This window comes from Cibotium barometz, chromosome 9 (assembly GCF_041138505.1).
Source record: "Cibotium barometz isolate CiBa-2024 chromosome 9, ASM4113850v1, whole genome shotgun sequence".
Classification (NCBI taxonomy): Eukaryota; Viridiplantae; Streptophyta; class Polypodiopsida; order Cyatheales; family Cibotiaceae; genus Cibotium; species Cibotium barometz.
This window is the reverse complement of record NC_141054.1, coordinates 25,159,763-25,183,468: the sequence shown is the minus strand read 5'-3', so window position 1 is coordinate 25,183,468 and position 23,706 is coordinate 25,159,763. Positions and strand designations below refer to the sequence as shown.

At 48.1% G+C, this 23,706-nt stretch overlaps 1 protein-coding gene across 1 annotated transcript in view; it reads right to left on the bottom strand.

Moving 5' to 3' along the window:
* Window positions 1–23,706, bottom strand: part of LOC147635370 (uncharacterized) — a 59,909-nt gene that overhangs the window by 23,451 nt on the left and 12,752 nt on the right. The window contains exons 2-5 of the mRNA XM_086802624.1: window positions 15,991–16,539; window positions 15,823–15,910; window positions 15,119–15,181; window positions 14,841–15,001 (exon numbers count right to left, since the gene is read on the bottom strand). Of these exons, the coding sequence (XP_086658750.1) occupies window positions 14,841–15,001; window positions 15,119–15,181; window positions 15,823–15,910; window positions 15,991–16,539 (861 nt within the window). The remainder of the gene's footprint in view (window positions 1–14,840; window positions 15,002–15,118; window positions 15,182–15,822; window positions 15,911–15,990; window positions 16,540–23,706) is intronic.

Here is a 23,706-nt window from a genome sequence, read left to right as displayed (position 1 = left end):
ATGGACCGAGCAGATGCATGCCCAAAGGAAAGTGATATACGAAACGCTGAAGGAAGAGATATATGTCCAATTGAAGGGAGAAATGCAAGCCCAAGTACGGGTTGAGATGGAATTAGCCCAAGCCTTGATGCACACGGAAATGAAAAAAGAGATGCAGAAATGGAAGGATGACATGCTCTGAGAGATTGGCACAACAGTTGCATCGTACGAAGGCACTTTGAAGACATGTATGGCTGACCGCAAAAAAGACATCACAGAAATGCAAAACACTTTGGAATCATGTAAGGCAAAAGTGGCTGCAGGTGAGAAGGAAATGCATTCATGGGCTGAAATTGCCAGTGCCACAAAGAAACAAATTGAGGAAGTCAACCCATGGATTGAAGTAGGTGATGAATGCTACATTGGAAGAGGAAGCCAAGAGACGGGCACATGCCTTACATGTACGTGTAGTTGGGTGGGAAGATAAGGGAAATCCCCAAGAGGATGCAAAAGCTCTTGCAACAAAAATTGGAGCCACTGATGTACCCATTACCGGAGCTTGGCGAGTAGGCAGAGATGAAACCAGGGCGAAGATATTGATCATCACGTTTGGTGACTTGGAGAAGAAGAAGGCCTTCCTCTCCAAAAGGATGGCCCTTAAGGGGGAAAAGATTTATTTGGATCAGGACCTTACACCGGCACAGATAGCACACCGGAAGGAACACATGCCGCATGTGCTTGAGGCAAGGAAAGAGGGGAAATAGGCGGTATACAGAGATGGCCGAGTCATCATTACGGAGAGGAGGCCCGCTTGACGGTGTGCGGCCTATGAGACCTTGCTGGAATTGCAACGAGCCCTTAGAGCAGATGCAAGATACTTTGAGGATACTTTCAGACACATGATATTGCTATGAGGATACTTTCAGACACATGATATTGCTATGTATACGGAGACCCATCAGTGCACAAACAAGAGGCTTCCTGACGTCCGGGGTTATAGATGGTAATCAGTTTTCCGCCCTCAGCCACGCACAGTGGGAGGTACCAGAGGATCTGGAGGAGTGGCAATACTTTACAAGGAGGAGCTTCGTAACAAAATACATGTGGTACATAGAGATGCAGATGCGATGTCACGTAAGCTGTAATGCCTGTGACCGACGGCAGACCGGATGGCCATGTCCGGGGTTCAGTGGGAGAGGACGCCCATGCGGAGTCATGGGCGACCAAGCTAGTGTGGACGGCAGGCCACACACTATATAGCCTGGGGGATGAGGGGCAATCCTTATTCTTCCTCTATGGCTAGGTGGTGAGCCAGAGGCCGTCCCCTCTTGTGGTAACGCCCATAGCAGCGTTACAGGCATCTAACACTGGTATCAGAGCGTGGTTCGATGGGGTCGTCAGGGTCCGCGCGTGACCGGGGGACCGGAGCCCACTCAATGGTTTTCGACCATTCATCTCCTCATCCTTATCTCCACAATGGAGTGTGTGGAGGGAGGCGGCCAAGACATTTTTGAAGGGAAGAACTCTCTCTCTCTCTCTACATGACGGTGCGAGACCTATGGGACCAAATTAAAGCTGGCAGCCTGGAACTGCAATGGATCCCTCAGACTTGATGTAGGTGCCTTTGAGGACAGCTTTAGAGATAGAGATATAGTCTTCTACTCGGAGACTCACCAGGCCCCTGGTCAGATGATGCCACAGGTGACAGGATACAGATGGGAGACAGCTTGCAGAGTAGGGACGAGATCGGTACACAGTAGTAGAGGATCAGGAGGGGTGGCAGTTCTTTTCAGGGAGGAGCTGCAACCGCTTCTACACATCGTTCGGAGAGATGATCAGGCCAGATATATGTGGGTGAGACTGAGGGCCGACACAGGCAAATTCCTGTATATTGCCATATGCTATTTTGCTCCTAGTACATCGACATATGCAGCACCTAGAGGGCAGTCTCTCTGTGTTAGATGATGACATATGGGAGTTCTCTAGGGATGGAGACATCATCCTGTTAGGGGACTTTAATGCCCGGACGGGCAACCGCCAGACAGCCTTTTATGATACCTCGGAGGAGATGCTGAGAGAGCTGGACACTCTGGATATGGGATTAGACAGACGCTCACAGGATGTGGAGTGCACAGAGTATGGGAGATATTTGGTAGATATGGGGACTGCACATGGGTTGGCCATACTTAATGGCTTGCAGAGGTTTCCGTCAGCAGCTTTACTTGCTTTCCACATAGACATGGTGCTAGCACAGTGGATTATGTTATGGCTATGCCCAGCTTTGTTTCATGCATTGAGGACTTCACAGTTGGATCTCGGCCCATTGGGGTAGTAGTGGATCATGCATTGTTGACATTGACTATCTCTTTTCACTTTACCACAGCTCAGAGGACACGAGGGGCAGATCACACTCGATATACTTTTACCTCAGAGACTGATGCTGTCTACACAGATGGGATTTATAGACGTCTGTACACAGAGGAGCCAGGGAGACCTTTGGAGGAGTTGACCCATATACTGACAGAGACTTTACATGATGCAGCGAGAGAGGCATATCCACATACTCAACCTGGACAGAGACAGCGTTCTAGATGTATGCCCCAGAACAGCTGGTATGATGAGGAGTGCAGAGAGACCAGAGCCCGACTGCAGCAGGAGGTTGCTTTGGGAGTCACTACTCACCGACAGTCACGTATTGCCTTCCGACGCCTTGTGCGAAGGAAGAAGCGGGCCTTCCTTCCTCAGCTAGAGCAGGAATTATACCAGCTGTTCTTGAGCCAGGATTCGAGGGAGGCTTGGCGTCTGTTTCATGAGTCCTCCCTTGCTTTGGCCATCACTTCTACAGAGGTCTGGGGTAGTTATGCAGCATCTCTATATACAGTTCCTGGACAAACACCTTTTCCTGACCCGCCAGCACCATGCCCACAGACATGTACTTTCTTTACCGCAGAGATGGTAAGGAAGGCCATTGATAGGATGAAGACTGGGAGAGCATATGATCATGATGGATTGGTCGCTGAGCACTTTATTCATGCGAGAGACATGCTGGCAGAGCTTCTAGCAGTGATGTTCAATCGTGCTATGTGCGAAGGCTTACCCGAGACTTGGAGTAGGTCCACCATCGTGCCTATCTTCAAGTCAGGGGACCCTATGGAGCCAGGGAATTATCGCACTATTATGATTGGTCACACACTAGCACGATTGTATGCATCCATTCTTGAGCAGCAGTTGAGTAGATGGGCAGAGAGAGTTGGCATTCGAGCAGAGGGACAGGCAGGGTTCAGGAGAGGTTTCTCTACTCTTGACCACATCTTGACTTTGCGGGCCATTATTGAGGAGGGCAGGTCGCATGGGCGACGGATTTATTGTAGCTTTGTGGACTTCCGCAAAGCATTTGATACAGTGCCCAGAGCCAGATTGATGAGGCGATTACAGGAGATGGGGGTACCCACAGAGCTCATATGGGGGATTATGGCTTTATATAGATCAGTTGCAGGACAGGTACGCACCCCAGAGGGGGTCTCTACTTTGGTTCACTCCACTATAGGAGTGAAGCAAGGTTGCCCGTTATCTCCTTCATTGTTTGGTATGTATGTGGATGAGGCTTCTGACTACATTGAGAGATTGGGGGACAGAGGAGCCCAGCTAGCAGGTACATGGATCCCACTATTGTTATATGCTGATGATATTGTGTTGATCTCTAACTCCCCTGAGGGTATGCAGCGTCATCTGGATGCTTTACATGAGTTTGCACATGATAGTGGATTGTCTGTCAACCTTGGCAAAACAAAGGTTATGGTGTTTAACACCACGCCACAGTGGGTTAGGCGATCAGCTTCCACATTTACATATAGGCAAGAGATTGTGGAGTATACAGATGCATATACATATCTTGGGGTAGTATTCAGTGGGCCAATGTTTTCGATGAGGAGAGCAGCAGAGACAAGATTGACTAGAGCACATGCAGCCCTGGGTGGTTTGGAGAGGATGTGTTCGCAGGTTCAGTTTCAGGAACCTCGAACGAAACTTTGGCTTTTTGACACTCTAGTGACATCAGCTATGCTTTATGGAGTGCAGATATGGGGACCTTCAGTGGGCCATCACAGCGTAGGCGGGTGGAGAGGTATGGAGAGGCCTTTGGTATCTATGATTGCTAGGATTATTAGAGCCAAGGCTGTGGTACCTCATGAGATTATTCGAGCAGAGCTGGCGGCTGCACCCTCTGGTGATTGAGGCTCTTACGAGATCAGTCTCCTACATACATGGCTTGTGGGATCTCCCCCGAGACAGATATGCACGCCTCGCCCTGGAGTCCTCCCGACAGTTAGCTTTACAGGGAGACACGGCTTGTTGGTATGGACAGATGACATCTTGGTTCCAGGCACATGGTTTTAGCATGGACAAATTGCCTCCCTTCCAGTATTCTCTGAAGGCACCCTCTCTCACTCTCACACGGACAGAGATTACCAGACTCATCCGTCAGGATTTAGTTCAGCTAGACATTAGGAGGACATGGATACAGCCGACTGAGGAGCTGGGCACGAAGATGGCTTTCTACAGAGAGCATTTTCTTCAGCTCACAGCAGATGGTTTTGTGATCAGACCCAGTTACATGGATGTACACTTGTCTCATGCAGTACGATGTGCTATTGGTCAGATTCGCACATCCTCACACCAGCTTGAGATTGAGATTGGCCGATATAGAGGTATACCAGCTGAGGCCAGGATATGCCGAGTATGCCATGGGGAGCCAGAGACAGAGCTGCATTATATATGCCATTGTACTGCATACTATGAGATACGTGGTCGTTTCCACTGTTTATTCAGAGAGGGTTTTGGACCACTTTCCAGAGTCATGGGGTACCAGGACCAGAGGTGTTTGGGATTGTTCTTGCTTGAGCTGCGGAGACATAGAGATAGCATGCTTAGGCGCACAGAGAGCCAGACTCAGAGGCACATTACAGACTTCTTTAGTCCAGCCATCACTGCGCCAGATGGACCACAGCAGCAGCAGGACATGGATACCGCCCACACCAGGGGTACACTGATTGATCGTGCGATTGAGCTTGGGTGGTCCAGACGCCCACGACTACGGAGGAGGGCATCCCAGCATAGACGGAGGTTGCAGCGGCGGATTCGGATTATTCTTGCAAGGCATGCGGGACACCCAGTTAGGGTGCTGACCACAAAGGATATTGAGGAGATCCGCCAGTGTCCGATGCGGCACATATTATGAGATGGAGGCACCTCCATACTGTATCCCTCCGTCCCACATGATATTGTATCCCCTCACTATATTCCACTCACCTCCATAGCGTACCCCCCCTCACTATATTCCAGTTCCAGTTTCATTTTCTAGGTGCCAGTAGTATCATCTTTATTTTTCATTTTCTGGGTTTTTTTATCCAGACATTGTATCAGATCCACCATGATGTAACTTTTGGTCTCATAGGTCATTATGGTCTTTTGAAGACGTTAATATAACATTTCATTTCTCTCTCTCTCTCCCCATCACACACAGCAAGCAAAACGCAGGCATTTTTTCTCGTGGATCGGAGCATCCCGGACTAGCGACGCTTGTAGAGGCTCGCAGGAAACACAAATCGACAGGCAACCGTAAAGGGGGGTGACTATTCTCTCTCCACCACTGCTCATTTTATTAGCGTTTTTTTTTTAGTAATTTCCGAGTTCTCGCATTGTTTTTTGCAAGAATTAAAGATGTCTGCTAGGCGTAGTGTGTCCCCACCGCCTTCTACTTCTCTAGGTTTTTCAAGTCTCTTGTCCTCGGTCGCGGGTTTGACCCCGACCGAATTGTCAGGCCGTAAACGCCCAACCGTTGTTCGGTCCGGAGTGCGCTCGTCGATCACGCGTGATCCGCCAGCGCCCTCCTCGTCTATTGACCCCTCCTTAGGACCCAACGAGCCCGCAGCGGCCGCATTGGCAGATGACCCCTTTCTGGCCGATGAGCCAGAGGACATGAACACCGACGTCGCCGAGGGGACCGAGGAGGACCTCTTGGATTATGATGACGACGATTATGACCTATTGGACCCTGCTGATGTCCTGACAGAGACGGAGCTCTCTAGTGGACTGTTTAAATATCTTAATGCCAAACTGAACAATATGGGTAAAGTCCAGGCTGATTTAGTCACGATGCTACAGAGCATCTCCACACGGTTAGATGCACTGACAGCCGCCTCGGCTAGTACTCCGACTCCCCGTGGTAGCCGAGCTCCTGCGGCACGGATGAGCGTAGCCTCGCCAGTGGTTGCAGGAGTACAGGCCGATGCGCCCGCGGGGCCGTCCGTAGCGACAGCTTCGTCATTATTAAAAGACTTAAAGCCGCCTAGTTTTGGTGGCGAGGAAAAGGAGAGAAACAAGGACTCAGTCAATATGTTTCTAGCGAAGGGGTCAGATTTGCACGCGCTGCGACAGCAGCCTAGCCGTATACAGCCCGTAGAGGCTAGCCTCTCATTAACCGGCAAAGCGTACAAGTGGTGGATGAGTTTGACAACTCGCCCTGCCACTTGGACAGAGTTTGAAACGATGTTTCGAAAAGAATTTTTCCCTGTTAATGAGGCAGAGAGAAGCTGGGAGTTATGGGACAAGTGCTCGATGGAGAACAAATCCCTAACTCAGTACATCTCAGACTATAGGGAGATAGTACTCAAGCTAAAGGGAATCGATGCATTCCAGACATTGCGAGGCTTTAAAAGAGGTCTCAAAGATGATTACCTTGAGTACGTAGAGCCCTTACAGCCTAAAGACTTAGCAGAGGCAATTAAGTATGCACAGATATTTGATGACATCAAGCGCCGTAGTGCGCGTGGTGGTTCGAGCAGGGCCGAGGGTAGTGAAAAGAGGAGGTCAGGTCTCAAAAGAAAAGGGTTCCGCAATGATAAACAAGGGGATAGGACGGACCAGCAAGGACAGGGTGGTCATTGGTCTAAAAAACCGCGACCATCCAAGAAGAAAAGAGACAACGAAATCGACAAGAAAGAGCAGTATATTAAAGCGCGAAAGGAAAATCGCTGCTTTAATTGCAATGAAGTAGGGCACACGAAGGCTGAGTGTCCAAAGCCTAAAGCCAGCACGAGTGGCAACGAGCCGAAAAAAGATGGTAAATCTTCTAGGCAGTTGCATACAGTGCAGAGACTCCCTCTCAGTTCCGCAGAGTTCAGAGAGGTGATAGTGTGTCATTGTGATGAGCATCACGCTTGTTCAGTGACACCAGCGATGTGGCAGCCTACTGTAGGTCCGCATGACATGGTGCGCATGTATGGCACCATAGGTGGCCGTAGAGTCACAGTTTTTATTGATAATGGAGGTAGCCACAACTTCTTGAACTACTCGTTAGTCAAGAAGTTGGGGTTGACTGAGACCCGGAGTGATCATGAATATACTGTTGGCCTAGCCAACGGATATGACAAAACGGTATGGAATACCGTAGTATTGGGGGTCCCATTATCTATGCAGGACTACAAGGCTCCGCTTGACTTTCAGGTCATGCACTTAGCCAGAGCAGACGTATATCTAGGCAGGGAGTGGCTGTATGGCTTGGGCCCTAGTCTAGCTCGGAATTACTTACATAATACGCTATGTTTTGAGCACGGAGGTAGAGTCATTACCCTGCAGGGCGACCGTACTGTCCCTGCCACACCACTTATTTCCTCCATGGAGCTGTGTACAGCGGTCCGCAGAGACCAGATAGCAGAGGTATATGCTTGTTACCCTCTTTTGAATTCTGTTTCCGTAGATGAAACGATAAATGATGTTTGCGTAGACAAACAAGGAAAACAAAATAACCTTGGACGAGGCCCACTGTTTGAAAACCCTGTTTGGTATGCATGTAATTCAAACAAGAAAAAATCCAAGGTGAATGACACATAAAAGAAAAAGTACGTAGATACCTTAATGAATTTATTAGAGGAATTTCAGGATGTTTTTCCTGATGATTTACCAGATGGTTTACCACCATCTAGAGAAATAGACCATGGCATCGAAGTTATGCCAGGATCAAAACCTATAAGCAAACCTGCTTATAGATTAAGCCACTCCGAGGCACAGGAGGTGGAAAAACAATTGACGGAATATTTGAACAAAGGCTTTATTCGGCCTAGTTCAAGTCCGTGGGCATCGCCTATTCTTCTGGTAAAGAAGAAAGACGGATCTATGCAGATGTGCATAGACTATAGGGCTCTTAATCAGATAACGATTAAGAACAAGTATCCAATGCCACGCATGGATGAGTTGTTTGATCAACTCTATGGATCTAAATACTTCACAAAAATAGACCTGAGATCTGGGTATCATCAGGTTAGAATAAAAGCAGAAGATGTTGCGAAGACAGCATTTAGGACCCGTTTCGGGCATTTGGGCTAACAAATGCTCCAGTGACGTTTATGACGCTGATGGACAGTATTTTACGTCCATATCTGGGAAAATTCGTAGCAGTTTTCCTAGATGATATCCTTGTGTACAGTAAGACACAGAAAGAACACATAGAGCATTTGCGTCTAGTGTTCGAGTTGTTGCGAGAGCACAAACTATTTGCGAAGAAGAGCAAATGTGAATTTTTTGAAACAGATATTCACTACCTTGGCCATATTATATCCGCCGATGGTACTTGGCATGTCGGGGTTCTACCGACAGTATGTGAAGGACTACGCGAAGATCGCAGTCCCGTTGACTGACCAGTTTACGGTCAAAAACTAAAAACATTAGTTGGGGGGACGCCCAATAGAAAAGCTTTGATAAGCTCAAGGTGACCGTAGCAGCTGCACCTGTTTTGACTATTGTCGATCCAAATGAGCCGTTTGTTTTGGAAACAGACGCTAGTAATGAGGCCATTGGGGCCGTACTTATACAAAGGGGACGCCCAATTGCATTTGAGAGTAAAAAGTTAGATCGTGCACAGCGTAACTACTCGGCTTACGAGCGAGAGTTACTAGCAATAGTTCATGCATTGAAAAAGTGGAGACACTATTTATATGGTGCTACTTTTGAGGTCCGGACGGACCATGAAAGTCTGAAATGGCTTTCAAGTCAAAATGAACTGAAGGGTAGAAAAGCTCGGTGGGCGGAGATTCTAGAGGAGTTTGACCTTCAGATACGTTACCAAAAAGGTAAGTATAACGTGGTGGCAGATGCACTTAGTCGCATGCCACAAATTAATGAACTTAGTTTCACAGTCTTCAAGAATGATTTCTTGGAGTCACTACGTGGTTTATGTGAGCACGATCCATCTTTTACAGAGGTCTGGCGCGTTGTACGCGTACGCACTTCTTCACAGACGCGACCACCTCCCTCGTTGGCACGTATTGCTAGTCCGGAGAGACTGGCCGAAGGTGCAACGGGAAGGGAAGCGAGAGTTAGTCCGGAGAGACTAGCCGTGTCTTCTGGGTATAGTTTGGAGCCGAAGAGCTCTGACGTAGGCCCTTCATCACCTTTGACTGCCACGGTTTCAAAGGGGAGTGATAAACTTTGTCGGGGGGAGAAATATGCTAATTACTCCATTGACGACGGGTACTTACTCTACAAGGGTAGAATATGTGTACCAACTATTGGTGACTTTCGGGCCCAAATTCTTAAAGAAAGTCATGATAGTCCAAGTGCGGGTCATCCTGGGATTCAGAAGACCTATGAACTAGTAAAAAGACAGTTTTATTGGCCTAGTTTGTTTAAGGACGTCCAGACTTATGTGCTGAAATGCAGTAAGTGCCAGGTCAATAAACATGAACGTCTTAAGGTTGGAGGACTACTCCATCCGCTGGAGATTCCTCAAGGGAAATGGGAAAGCATTTCCATGGATTTCATTACTGGTTTACCCAAGACGAGTCGAGGGAATGACTCGGTGTGGGTGGTAGTGGACAGGTTAACTAAAATGGCAAAGTTTATCGCCACGAAGAAAATTGTTAAAATGCCAGAGTTGGCAAAACTCTTTATTGAACATCTCTACAAGCTATATGGCCTGCCCGCAGATATAGTGTCGGATAGAGATAGAAAGTTCAACACTCATTTTTGGAGGGAAGTCTTCAAAAAGTTGGATACTACTCTGAGTATGAGTACGGCAGATCATCTGGAGTCTGATGGTCAAATTGAAAGAGTTAACCAAATTCTAGAGGATATGTTGCGTTCTTATGTTAGTAAGAAGCAATCTAATTGGGAAGAGTACTTGCCCTTATTGGAGTTTGCCTATAACAGCTCCAAACACTCAGCGACTGGATTTACACCATTCATGTTAATGTATGGATTCCAGCCGAGATCTCCGATGGCTGTAGGCCTAGAAAAGGAGAAGATTCAATCTGTCAAGGATTTCCTTGAAGATATGAATGATATGCTCAGAGCCGCACGTGAGAGCATTCGTAGCGCTCAGGATCGCGCTAAAACTTATGCGGATAAAGGACGTAGAAAGCTTTGCAGAAGGTGACTTTGTATTCCTCAAGGTTCCTGCGCAGTCAGAAACCATGAAAACGGGAAAGTGTAATAAACTTTCTCCGAGATATTGTGGTCCTTTTAAAATCCTTAAGAAGATTGGGGACGTAGCATATAAACTTGAGTTACCAGAGAGTTCTCAAGTCCATCCTGTCTTCCATGTCAGTAAACTGAAGAAATCAGTTCACGGGTTAGAGAACGCAGTTTCTCCAGAAATTTTGATGGACTTGATAGAGCCACCAAAGATACCACATGAACTTGAAAAGATTCTACAATATCGTGACAGACAAACCCGACATAAAGTGTACCAGGAGGTACTTGTTAAATGGACAGATAGGGATGAGGAGGTAGCTACCTGGGAACGCCGTAGTGCAATTTCCAAAAGGTTTCCCCAGTTTGTTTCCGAGGACGAAAACTCTTCTTAAGGGGGGGGTAATGTCACGTAGGCTGTAATGCCTGTGACCGACGGCAGACCGGATGGCCATGACCAGGGTTCAGTGGGAGAGGACGCCCATGCGGAGTCATGGGCGGCCAGGCTAGTGTGGACGGCAGGCCACACACTATATAGCCTGGGGGATGAGGGGCAATCCTTATTCTTCCTCTATGGCTGGGTGGTGAGCCAGAGGCCGTCCCCTCTTGTGGTAACGCCCATAGCGGCGTTACAGGCATCTAACATGCGAGGTACATGTGGGTCCGAATATGCAGAGAGGGGCTCCGCGAGCTATATGTGGCGGTATGCTACTTTCCCCCAGCCCACTCCAGGTTTGCACCATCAGGAGAGTTGCCCTATATACCACTATATGATGATATCATGAGGTTTGCCAGCATGGGAGACATATTACTATTGGGAGACTTTAATGCACGTACAGGCACAAAGCAGACAAAGTTGTATGATACTCAAGAGGCTATGTACTGGGAGATCACGGCAGAGGATGTAGGGTTGCAGAGATCAGCACAGGATGAGGGGGAGATTACAGATTATGGCAGGCATTTTCTCACACTCGGAAGTGCACATGGGTTGGTCATATACAATGGCTTATCGTGATGGCAAGGATCAGATGCTCTCACACACTGGAACTCTAAAGGGGGAGCGAGCACAAAGGACTACTTGATAGGATCTCCTTCATTGATACCTGATGTGCGGGGTTTCACGATTTCCAGTAGGCCCATTGGCATAGCAGCCGATCATGCATACCTGAGTTTCACACTAGTAGGTAGATCCCCGAGAGATGGGCCAGCCACTCATCTACCTAGGTACCCGAGATATCAGTTTACACGTGGGGCAGTTGGGGTTTATCGAGATGCAATATCTGATGGCTTGTTCGCTTTAGACCCACATAGCCCTCTGGACGAGATCACGAGAGGATTGGCAGGTGTACTACATGCATCCGCCTCATATGCGTTTCCCTGCACTATGATCCCTTCCACCCACCCCCACAGCGCTGCCCCACAGAACAGTTGGTATGATGATGAGTGCACAGCTACAGCGTGAGATTGCCATTGGGTCTCACACGCATAGACAGGCCAGGATGATCTTTCGGTGCCTTGTGTGGAGGAAGAAACGAGCCTATCTGGCTAAGCTAGAGGATCTACCAACTCTTCCTGGGAAAGGACAGCAAGAGGGCATGGAAGATGTTTCAGGAGAGACAGTCTGGTACTCCGATTACTGCACCTGAGGCATGGCATACTTATGCTAGAGAGCTATATGATGCACCAGGACAGCCCCCTACCCCCCCTCCACTGGGAGCTGACCGGCTAGCAGCACCTTTTTTACTATGCGGATGGTGCTAGATGCGATAGACAAGTTACAGAATGGAAAGGCACAGGATTATGATGGGCTAGTTGGAGAGCACTTCTCATATGCACGAGACACTTTGGCTCCGCTCATCGCACACGTGTTTAATCGTGCCATTTGTGAGGGTTTCCCGACAAGCTTGACAGAGCATATCATTGTACCACTCTTTAAGAGTGGGGACCCCATGGTACCAGGCAACTACAGGACGATCATGATTGGTCATTACTTGGCCAAATTATATGGCTCTATATTGGAGTCGGAGTTGAGCCGATGGGCAGAGAGGCATGGTCATCGAGCACATGGACAGGCTGGCTTCAGGAGAGGATTTACTACCTTGGATCACATACTGACACTTCGGGCACTTATTGAAGAAGGCAAGGCACAAAAGAGAAGGATATACTGCTGCTTTGTGGACTTCCGCAAAGCCTTCGATACCGTACCACGTGCCAGGCTTATGCACAGATTGCATGACATTGAGGTACCCGAGGATATGCAATGGGGGATATATGCTTTGTATGAGTCTGTGACAGGCAGAGTCCGAGCTCCAGGCGGACTATTTGATAGGGTGACCAGCACGATAGGGGTGAAGCAGGGATGCCCGCTATCGCCCACCCTCTTTGGACTATACATTGATGCGGTCTCTGATTATGTAGACAGATTGGGAGGCCCAGGGGCATGCCTGGCAGGGGTGTTGATACCCATCTTGTTATATGCTGATGATATTGTTCTAATCTCAAACTCTCCGGAGGGATTACAGAGACACCTGGATGCATTACAGGCTTTCTGTGCGGATAGAGATCTGACAGTGAACCTTGGGAAAACCAAGGTTATGGTGTTTAACACCAAACAGGCATGGGTGACGAGATCAGAGCCTCAATTCACTTTCCGAGGGGAGCCGGTAGAGTACATCAGGTCATATGTCTACTTGGGAGTTACTTTCATAGGACCGCGTTTCTCCCTGAAGGAGGCAACAGTAGCTAGATTAGCTCGAGGGCATGCAGCCTTGGGGGCACTTGAGAGGCAGTGTGCACACACAATTTCAGGAGCCACGCACCAAATTGTGGCTATTTGATACGCTTGTCACACCGACCCTCCTGTACGGAGCTCCAATTTGGGGGCCCAGTATACATCACAGATCTCAGAGAGGGACAGATGAGGGATGGAGGCAAATGGAGAGACCACTGATTATGATGATTGCCCGCATGATTCGGAGCAAATCATTAGTACCACATGAGATTCTTCGGGCTGAGCTGGGTGCCCCACCAATAGTAACCGAGGCCCTATTCCAGGCAGTTACCTTTTTACAGCGGCTATGGGAGCTCCCTCAGCAGAGGTACTCCCGGTTGGCATTGACCTCATCCATACAGTTGGCATGGCAGAGGATGGAGATACTCACTGTTGGTACGCTCAGATGAGATCATGGTTTGACCTACATGGTTTGCAGATAGAGGCACTACCACCCTTTCAGTACAGTCTGGATTGTCCATTTTTGGATCTCACCCGCTCAGAGCAAAACCGCGTGACCAGGATGGATATCATCGGAGTGGACACAGAGAGGACATGGACTAGCCCCCTTGAGCCCTTGGGCACGAAAATGGCTCATTACAAGAGCCATTTTCTACACCTCTCACCGGATGATTTTATCACCCGCCCGGCGTACATGGATGTACACCTATCACATGGGATACATTGTGCCATTGGACAGATCCGGACATCATCACACCAGCTAGGTGCATTAGATCTTGGATGACCGCATTTGACAGCTATGCTACCACGAGACACAGAGAGACCCTCTTGGCAAACAGGAGGCCGAGCCATGATGTACCTAGACAGAGGACCCTGACAAATTTCTTCGGCACCAGCACCAACAACCCAGCCCACACACCTCCTGATACCTCCTCCATTGGGCCATCAGGGCACTGACCACGCTCCCAGGGAGTCACCACTGATAGAGCAGTTATCTTATGTCGTGCTCGTCGGCCACGCCCACCAGGATCCCGACCACGGCATCCTCACCATCGCCAGATTAGAGCCATTATTGCTCAACATCGGAGACGCCTACCTTGCTTCTACGACCTCTCCATTCTAGAAAGCCCCATGGCGGAGATACTTCATCTAAGGAGAGGGCAACACTTCAACTGATCAGCATACATGGATCTACCTGATATACATTTTTTAGTATTTTCCAGTATTTTCTACTCAGTATCATCTCGGAGTCTTACAGTTCTGTTCTTATAACTGTAGGACAATCAGTTTATTGTACTTTTGTCTCATTTAATTGTTCTCTTTGATGAGACACCAACTTCCGATGTACTCTCAGTTTTGGTCTCATCATAGGCCACTATGGCCTCTTAGAGACGTTAATATATCATTTCATTTCTCTACTTTCTTCGAATAAGTACGATTTGTGTGTGCATGTGCGTATGTGTATGTACATTAACACACACGCACACACATACACGTGAGTATGTTTATATGCATGTGGGCATTTAAGGGGAAAAAAATGTGTGCATGCACCCTTTCAACATCTTGTCAATGTGTGCTCTTAATTTTCTGATAAGAAAATTTTGTTATCTTTCTTTAAGCTTCATGTACACACAGAAAAAGAGCAAGATATCAAGAAAAATTATACCTGTGCACAGTATTCCTGCTGTGTAAAAACTGTAGGCCAAGAAGTATCTGTCTTGTATAACGCCGAACGACAGGCTCTTTAAGTTTGTTAAACTCTTGATATAGCTTGCATAATGAGCCTCCGGAAATAAGTTCCAAGTAGATATACAAACTATCACTCACCTAAAACAAGAACAAATCTGATGTGATCATGTGATTTTGCTTAATACTACTTAAAACTGCACTAAAGCTTCAGACAATAGGATAAAACAGAAAAAAGGCAACATAGAAGTACATTACCAACTCGCTTCCTTTATATTGGACAATGTTTGGGTGATGAAAGGAGCTCAATATAGCTATTTCCTGCACATTAAAGGTAAAGATGGTAAATGTATTAGATGAATTTAGGCTGGTTACACAACACGACCGTCAACAAGGAATCATCCATGCCTCCCATTAGGGATGGATGAGCAACTTTGTGTCCCTGCTCATCACATGTAACCAGCCTCATACTCAAAAAATGCAAACCGATTGTAACATCCACCAATCTTTCCATGTATGAACAATAATTATGATACCAAGTCAAACAACACCCCCCACAGTTCAAACTAGACACACAGCATGCTGACTTTCATGGTGAATAGGTGTGGTGTGCTTTTGGAGCTGTGAGCTTGAATGGTCGACTCATGAGGTGGTGACAAAGGCTGAATGCTGGACGTCGGAAGGGGATCAGGCTTCTGCTAGAGTATGAGCGCGAGGAATGGAAGTTCGCCCTTAGACATGCCCATGATTCTCTAGAAACAAGCAGTTGGAGAGGCGCAGAGGGGGTGGATGCACACATCAAACATCAGGATGAAGAAGAATCCTCACCGTGGGGAGATGGAATCGGTCAAAGGAGGCAGCGGGGAGAGAAAATAGCAAAGCAGGGCAGGGGTAAGTTGGGCAGTGTTGAGAGCCCAGAGCTGTAGAGTGAAAAGGTCGGACAGACGGACGAAGGGACAGACCTGTGCAAGCTGCTTGGCAGACTCTTTTGATTTAAGATCACCTCGGACAAACTCCACCTCTTTTATGGCACAAAATTCCCCCGTTTCACTGCAAGAAAACAAGACATTAAACAGCCCTCACATCATAACTATTTTTCACATTGTAAATTTATCAAAGCTGCATTATACCTGTGTATCCCTTTATAGACTTTACCAAAGGCCCCACATCCTAATAAGTGCCCTTTCTGCCATTTCCCAGCTGAGGGCTCTGACTCTGCATTCCTGGGACTCCGAGGTGTAGCAACACGCGGTGAGCGAGGGGGAGAAGGTGAGGCAGTCGGTGTGCCTATCATTTGAGGGTAGGGCAATGGGTGTCTAATAGCCCTAGATGACGCATAATCAGCTCCGTCACGGTGAGGATATTCAGCCCTGTTTAGTGCCTTGGGGCTAAAATCTGGACATGAAAAGTCATTTGTTATTGAGTTCTGTCCACTAGAGGCCTGTTGTGGCTGGCCAGATGCAGTGTTCCAAAGCCAAGGATCCTTCTGAGGACCTAGTTCTCGTGGGCTTGGCACTTGACTTGAAAACCTGCTATTTGCAGCACTATGTTGAACATGGTTAGCATGTGTATGAATATGAAGGTCTCCACCTCCTTCCCCCTTGGCATTTCTGAATGGTAATCTTTGTCTACTATAAGCAGCAGCTTCAACAGAGCTTCCAGGCCCCATCCGATCAAACCTTGCAGAGGATAGAACAGGGACATATGAGGGTAATATTTGCAAATCTCTAACAAAATAAAACATGGAATCAGCAGATCTTTCGGTGATATTAATTCCCCAAAAAAAGAGCAACACTTTCTAGATCCACACAGCACAATCTCTCTTGGTCCCAACATTTACAGCAACTTCGATAGTAGTCTTGAGCTAGAGGTGGGCTACTCAATACCAATAATAGCCACACTAGCAGCAATTCAGAGCTCACGGCCAAAACTATAGCAGGCCAAGCGACATACAAGAGTTGTACATGCAATAATAGCTTACAACATGCCTTGCACCGTTACCTAACCTATGTGGTGGGCTTTATCAACGGACTATGTTGTTCTATACAAATCATGGACCTCACAGTCTAAAAATCTTGAAGCTTATTAGTCAAATTTTCAGAAATTTTTTAAAATGCATGCAAATATCCTTGAAGCATTCATGGAGAAAAAGCAAACAACCTTCAACCTTGCTATAGTCAAACATGAGTAAAAATTGTGGGATCCCTATACGTGCACAGAAAATCTTTATCAGTGATTCAATGGCCTTTCTCTTCTACATACTCTAGAATGCATCTGCCGAAGACATCAGTTGTGTGTGCCATGTCCTCTCCAGAGACCAGTGTTTGTGTTTAGGCCATTGTGATCCCTTTTTGATAAAGGTAAAGGGCAAAGGTGTTGTGAGGTTAGGGAATGCACACAGATTAGGCTTGGTGCATGCCTATGAAGGGAGATTCAAGACCAGGAAGCATTTGGCCGATGGTACTGCCGATAAGGAACGCATCAATTGGAGCATGCAGCCCAAAGGAGGAAGTCAAGTGAGTGCAATCGGGTGAAAAGATTAAGGGCAGTTATGGGCAACTAAAACAGTACCCAGCTAGGAGCCCAAAGTTCACCATGGGTAGGCTATGTTTGGCAGCCAAAATGGTCATTAAATGACTGGGTCGGATGACTGGATACTGAGACCTAATGCTTGTATCACTGTATGAGTAAATATCTTTCAATTTCTAGTACCCAAAACTGTTTTCCCCCTAATGTTTAGTTTTGTGTTTTCAGACCCTACACCTATTGCAGTCCAACAACAGTTACAACAATTGGGGGCTGAGGGTTGTCCAGTTTTGGTTTGCAGGGAGAAAAAAGAAAGACATTAACTTCTTCAAATGACCCAAGGGTCTATGAAACCAAAAAGGTAGTATGATGTATCCATGATGAATATTGAGCCATGGAAAAGAAAAGTTGTACGAAACTCACAAGATAAGCTAAAGTATCCATGTAATGCTACATGATGTCAATATGTGATTATATAGTGGTACTATCCTCCTCCAGAATAGAGCTCCCGAATCAAGTGCAAAGCAGCCATGCATCTCCCCTCTGTGATGAGAGCTCACATGTTGTTGAAGGATATCCTGGACCTGCAACTGCCCGGTGGATGGATAAGGCCTTTGAGATCTGGGGCATCTGGCTATTGTGCTCGCTCATCACTAGTGACACCCCATGTACGTGGGGCTAGAGGATCAAACGTCCGTGTAGGCTGTTGTGAACCTTTTTTTTTCCAGAAAGGAGACTTCTATTAAGTATGAAAAAATTTTACACACCAAGCAAGGTGGAGATCTCAACCAATCAGGAACCCTGTGCTGCCAATAGGGTCCCAAATGAGAGGATGTGAAAAAGATACCAATGTCCCACTCTCTCATAAACTGGCCGCGCTTCCTCTCCGCAGCCCTCGAAGATCCCTGGATTCTGGCCCAAGTAGCCATAATGGTGTGAATAATATCACTCCAAATCTTGCAGAGACACTGAGAAACAAGAACGAAAGCACCCTCAATGGCCTCAGTGCATCTAGCCTTCCAGATATTTACGCTGAGATGCTAGCAATAATCTCCCAAGAACTGTCTAACCTCTGTGCCGCGCAGGGACAAAGTGTGAAAGTGGCAAATCCTAAAGACAACACTGCCAAGCAACTCCTTGCCTAACCATAATGGACAAGCTCCTGTCGGTCCCCTCGAATCTCAGCTGAGGCCCAGACTGTGTCAACCAAATGATAGAACCAAAAGAAATGATAGCATCCCTCTTAATCCTACCAAAGAGGTGTGCAATCGCAGACCAAACCCTCTGTGCTTCCCTGCATTCCCATAAACAATGGTAAACTGACTCCGAAACTCCTCCACATCTAGGGCATGCTGGGCAAGCACCAGTAACAGACCTCCACTGATTGGTGGCTAGACGACCATGAAGGGAAACCCAGATAAAGGAGGAAATATGTAGCTTCCTATAAGAATGCCACAATCTCCGCCAAAATACCCTCTGAATGTCAATCGAAATGCCATAAGACTCCCAATGGGGTCTAAGAGTACGGACACTCTGAATGTGTCCCAAGATAAGATGTCTAGCATTCCACACCGTATAACTGAAAAAAGGCATGCTTTTCAAAGGGTTACAAGCATCCTTCCACTCCCACTCACTGAGGTCCCAATGCAAATGTCTGATAGGGCAGCCACTGTACAACCAAAGACTAACACTCTCTATGATCATCCCTAGGGGGGCAGGTCAACAAAGACGTGCTTCCCTAACCTGCCAACAACTCTGGACGAATCTGGGGGCCCTCAATAAGGTCCTGCACATCACATCTCTCCAGCTGCCATCCATCCTGTACAAACAAAAAGACCAGTACATCATCCTCCCTAGGCAAGGAGAGACCCATAACCTGAAGAGGAACACCTGTCCCAAAAAAAACCCCAAACCAAGAATGATGACGACCTTCCAAAAAAGATCCAGTAATCCAGTGGTTGGGAATGGCTGCATCAATCTGTGCAATCCTCCGGCAAGAGCCTCTCAAATGCTACGTGAAATCCAATCTCTGCACCTCGGTGAGGCTTTGACGCCTCTTCCAAGCCAGCACTGTGGGGCATAGGGTTTGCCAGCTAGCCCAAAGAATATGCATAGCTACCCCAAGAGGCCTACCATGCACATCTAAGATCAAATCATTCCACAGAATGGGCTACCGATTAGCTTCCTCCGCTGAACGCGGGGGGATGTGTACCAAAAAACTCCTCAAAAAGTCCAGTCACCTCCGCGAACAGGGACACACTTCGTGATCTGCTGCATGAGAAAGTCCTTCCACGGCTCAGTGCCTGGAAGAAAGCCCCTAACAACAAGCTTACAGAGCAAAGCCTTACATTGCACCTCAAGGTCAATGATACTCAATCCCCCTTCCTACTTAGGCTTGATAATGGTTTCCCAAGCAACTCTGGCCCTAGTGTGTGCATTTCCATCAAGCCCAGACCAAAGAAAGTTCCGAATAAGACGAAGCTGGCCAATGCAACCCTTATGAAAAATCCAGCACGAAGCAATAAACCAAGCCGTGGCTAGCAAAACTTGGTTAGCCACCAAAGCTCTAGAGGCCAAGTCGAGCTTCCTCCTACTCTTCTAGTGATGCAGTTTGCTTTTAATGCTTAAGAGCACTGGAGCAGATTGTTGTGCAGAGGAGATGTCAACGCCCACCTGACAACCAAGGTATCTGGCAGAGCATCCTCTCTCAATCCAAGTAAAACCAACATCTGGACCCCAATCTCCAAGAGGAGAATCACTGATCCAAAAACCAACTGATTTATGCCAATTGATAGGAGCTCCTGCTGCCAAACAAAAGGCCTCCAAGGCTGTCCGGAAAGCACATAAACAAGCATGTGAAGCCTCAAGGAACAACGCCGTATCATCTGCTAACTCAGAGTCCAAAAACTCTTCCTCCGTGCATATAGGCAGCCTGAGACCGACAACACCAAGGGCAGCCCCAAGAAACCTGCTCATAGCCTCAGCTACAATGAGGTACAGTAAAAAGGGGGAGGGGACAGTCCTGCCTCACTGAACGGGAAATCTGAAAACGCTCGCCGCGCCCCCCACAAGCTAAAACAGTGCTATGAGCCTCCCTGTATAGGCAGGACACCCCTCTGATCCAGTTTTGGGAAAACCCCATGAGTGCCATAGTGCCCTCCAAAAAATCCCAATCCACTCTGTCATAAGCTTTTTCAAAATCAAGCAAAAGAATGGCAAGAGGCTGCTGACTAGACTTTGCCCACTCAACAGCTTCCCAAAAAGAAAAGATGTTATCAAATATACTCCTTCCTTGGAGGAACCCATTCTGTGTATCATGGATAGTCCTTTGGAGAATCGGCTGCAACCTTATACTCGAGGCTTTAGGTAAGATCTTATATGCAAATCCAAGGAGAGTGATGGGCCTCCATTGCTTGATGTCAGTCTTGTCCCCACTTTTGGGGATAAGGTGAATCAGCCCCTCCGTGAGGTATGGCGGCATCATACCCGACAGCCACATTTCCTGAAGGGGGCAACAGTGATAGCATCTCCAATATGATCCCAAAAAAGAATAAAGACATCCTTCGAGAAAGGGGCATCCAAGGAAGAACATATAGCATCTGTAATGAGCCTGTGCATGCACTCCCAAACTTTCTACCATGCCACATCTCTCGGAGGAGAGGGCACCTCTGTAGTCAACAAAGACCGATAAAAATCTGAAGCAATACCCATTACCTTATCAGGCTCAATCTGAACCTCACCCTATGAATCCTCACAGAATCCCTGCTATGGGAAGGCCTGTGCGCTGAAAAAAACTCTTTGTTGCATCTGCCACCCATTTGAGTCCAAAAAGCCTCGTTCGCATGAAACAGGAACTCAGCCCTCCTGTCCATGGCCAAGTGCAGCTATGCTCTAACTGTGGTCAAGAGGTCTGTAATCCAAGACACATGTGGATGCTTTTCATGTTCCCTCTGAAGAGCAGCAATCCTATGCCTAATAGCTCTCCTTGTCCAGAGCCTCCTTCTTCTTGGACAACGCAACGCTATGATAATGATGGCTGGTCCTCTCAAGAGCCAGCGCAATATTATGATGAGGATCAGGACCGTCACAAGATCTCCATCTCTCTCTCATCTCAAGGGAGATGTCAGCATCTAGATAACGAGAGTCAGGGATACGGACACGGGGCAAAATCATCCTGATCTGATATATCATCTCCCTGCAAATCCATGAACTGATACATCCCTCTGCCCAGAAACATCATCTATCTGAGGTACAAGATCCGAGGAGGTCTTCCCATCAATCGCACCAGGGAGGCGGGTGTGAGAGACAGCTCGCCACACTTGGCACACTGTAGGACGGGAAGGATCCAAGGGACGTTGCGCCTGAGAAGCACGCTTGCGAGGCCTCCTGTGACCCCGAGCCCGAGGGCAATCTCAAGCAAAGTGACCCTGTTGGTGACAGACCCGGCACTGATCGGGTTTACCTGCAATCTCCATACATTGCTTCAAAGGACCACTAGGGCCCGGAAGCAAAACATAGTCCTTAAAGGGCGCACTGTCACGGGCAAGAACCATGACCCAGGGGACAGCATCCGCCGAGGCAGTGACCACCTGGGCAGAAGATGTCGGCAAGGCGTGGAGGGGGAGCACTTGAAGAACCAGCCCAAAGGCGGACCCGATGGCCTCTAGCATAGGCCAATATGCGCGAGGAAGACCTGGGAATCTGAGAGTAATCGGGAAACGGTTCCGGTCTTCCTCAACAGGGTCAAAATAGCTAGAGTAGGGAAGAAAAAAAACCTTCCTCGGGCCCAATGGCAAAGGGCTGCCCTTCAAAACCTCTGAAGCTGCATCCTCAGAGTCAAAATCCACTTGGAAGAAACCTCTTCCAAGCAACCTGACATCTCGAAAGTGTGGAGCGAGGTCGGAAGGCAGAGCCGCCAGGACCCAATCCCGAGCCTGGAGACGGGAAGGGTGAGATCCAAAGATTCTGGCAATGAGGGTCATTTTGGAGTCTTTCTCGATTTCGGCGAAGAGGACCGCGAGCTCGGCTTCGGAAAAAACAATGGTTCGCCCAACCGAGGGAGAATGATTAGCCATGATGCTAATCGAAGAAAAACGCCGACTTGAACCCGGATGAGGAGCAATCCGAACCAAGGGGAAGCGGCAGGTAAGGAGGCGGAGGAAAGGAAGGGAGGGTGGAAAAGGGAAAAACAAAAAGGAAAGGGAAGCAAGGGGGAGGGGAAGATGGCTGGACACACAGGCAAAGTTGGGCAGGGGAAGGGCAGCACAACAAGGGCTGCGCAGAGGGATGAGGCAGAGGAAGGAGGGGAGGCGGGGAGAGGCAGCACAACAAGGGCTGCGCAGAGGGATGAGGCGGAGGAAGGAGGGGAGGCGAATCAACGCAAACAGGAGACAACAGCGGGAGGAAGAAGGGCGGGCAGAGGCAGGGGCGAACAGCGGTGGCGGAAGGATGGGAGCCGGAGGAAGGATGTGGGCGAAACAGGCATAGAGGCAGAGGGGCACAGGCCAAGGTTCGGGGAGCTAAGCGGTCCAATGTGAAAAATGAGTACTATGGCTGTTGTGAACCTGGCTGGTCCTGTTGCTGCTCCAGTCGGGTCTCTGTAGTTGGTGGCTGTGACCCAACGAAATCTGTGATGGAGGTCTGGGAGTATCACATCTCAAAGCCCTAGGCTGGTTAACAAGTCTGACTAGATTAACTTGGGCGTGAAGATGGGGCATGTAAAGGGGAGGTCTAGTGTGAATTAGAGGCGATGGCTAATTATAGTTCCTAGTTTACAGAAGGGACTATATCAGTCTCTAGACACCTCTGGACCTCCAGCTCAGGGTGAACCTGAGGAGTTCTATGGTCGGGTAAGCTAGATGCCCGATTTCTTGTGCTCCTCAGTTAGCCATCCCAGCACAAAGGAAGAGTAGCTCCAACAGCCCTTGATCTCAAACAACTCAGTATACCTGCCCTCCAATTGCGGGGGGTAGGAAGGAAAGAATCTGGGCCCTCTCAATATTACGCTTTCTGGCTCTTCTTTTCATGCCTTCCAGCTGAGCAACAGTGTTAGACCTCTCAAGATTATGGTTTCTGGCTTTCTTTTCATGCCTTCCAGCTGAGCAACAGTGGTAGACCCTCTCAACCCTATGGATCCTCACTCTTCTTCACACACCTTCCAGCTGAACAGCAATGTTAGGCACCACCTGGCTGTGTGGTGATGAGACCTCACTACCACTCCTGACTCAGCTATCCCTAGAAAGCAGTCAATTCTATTCATCCACCTCTCCCAACAGTGTATGGCCATATCTCCCCACGGCAACGCCATGTTAGTCCTCTGC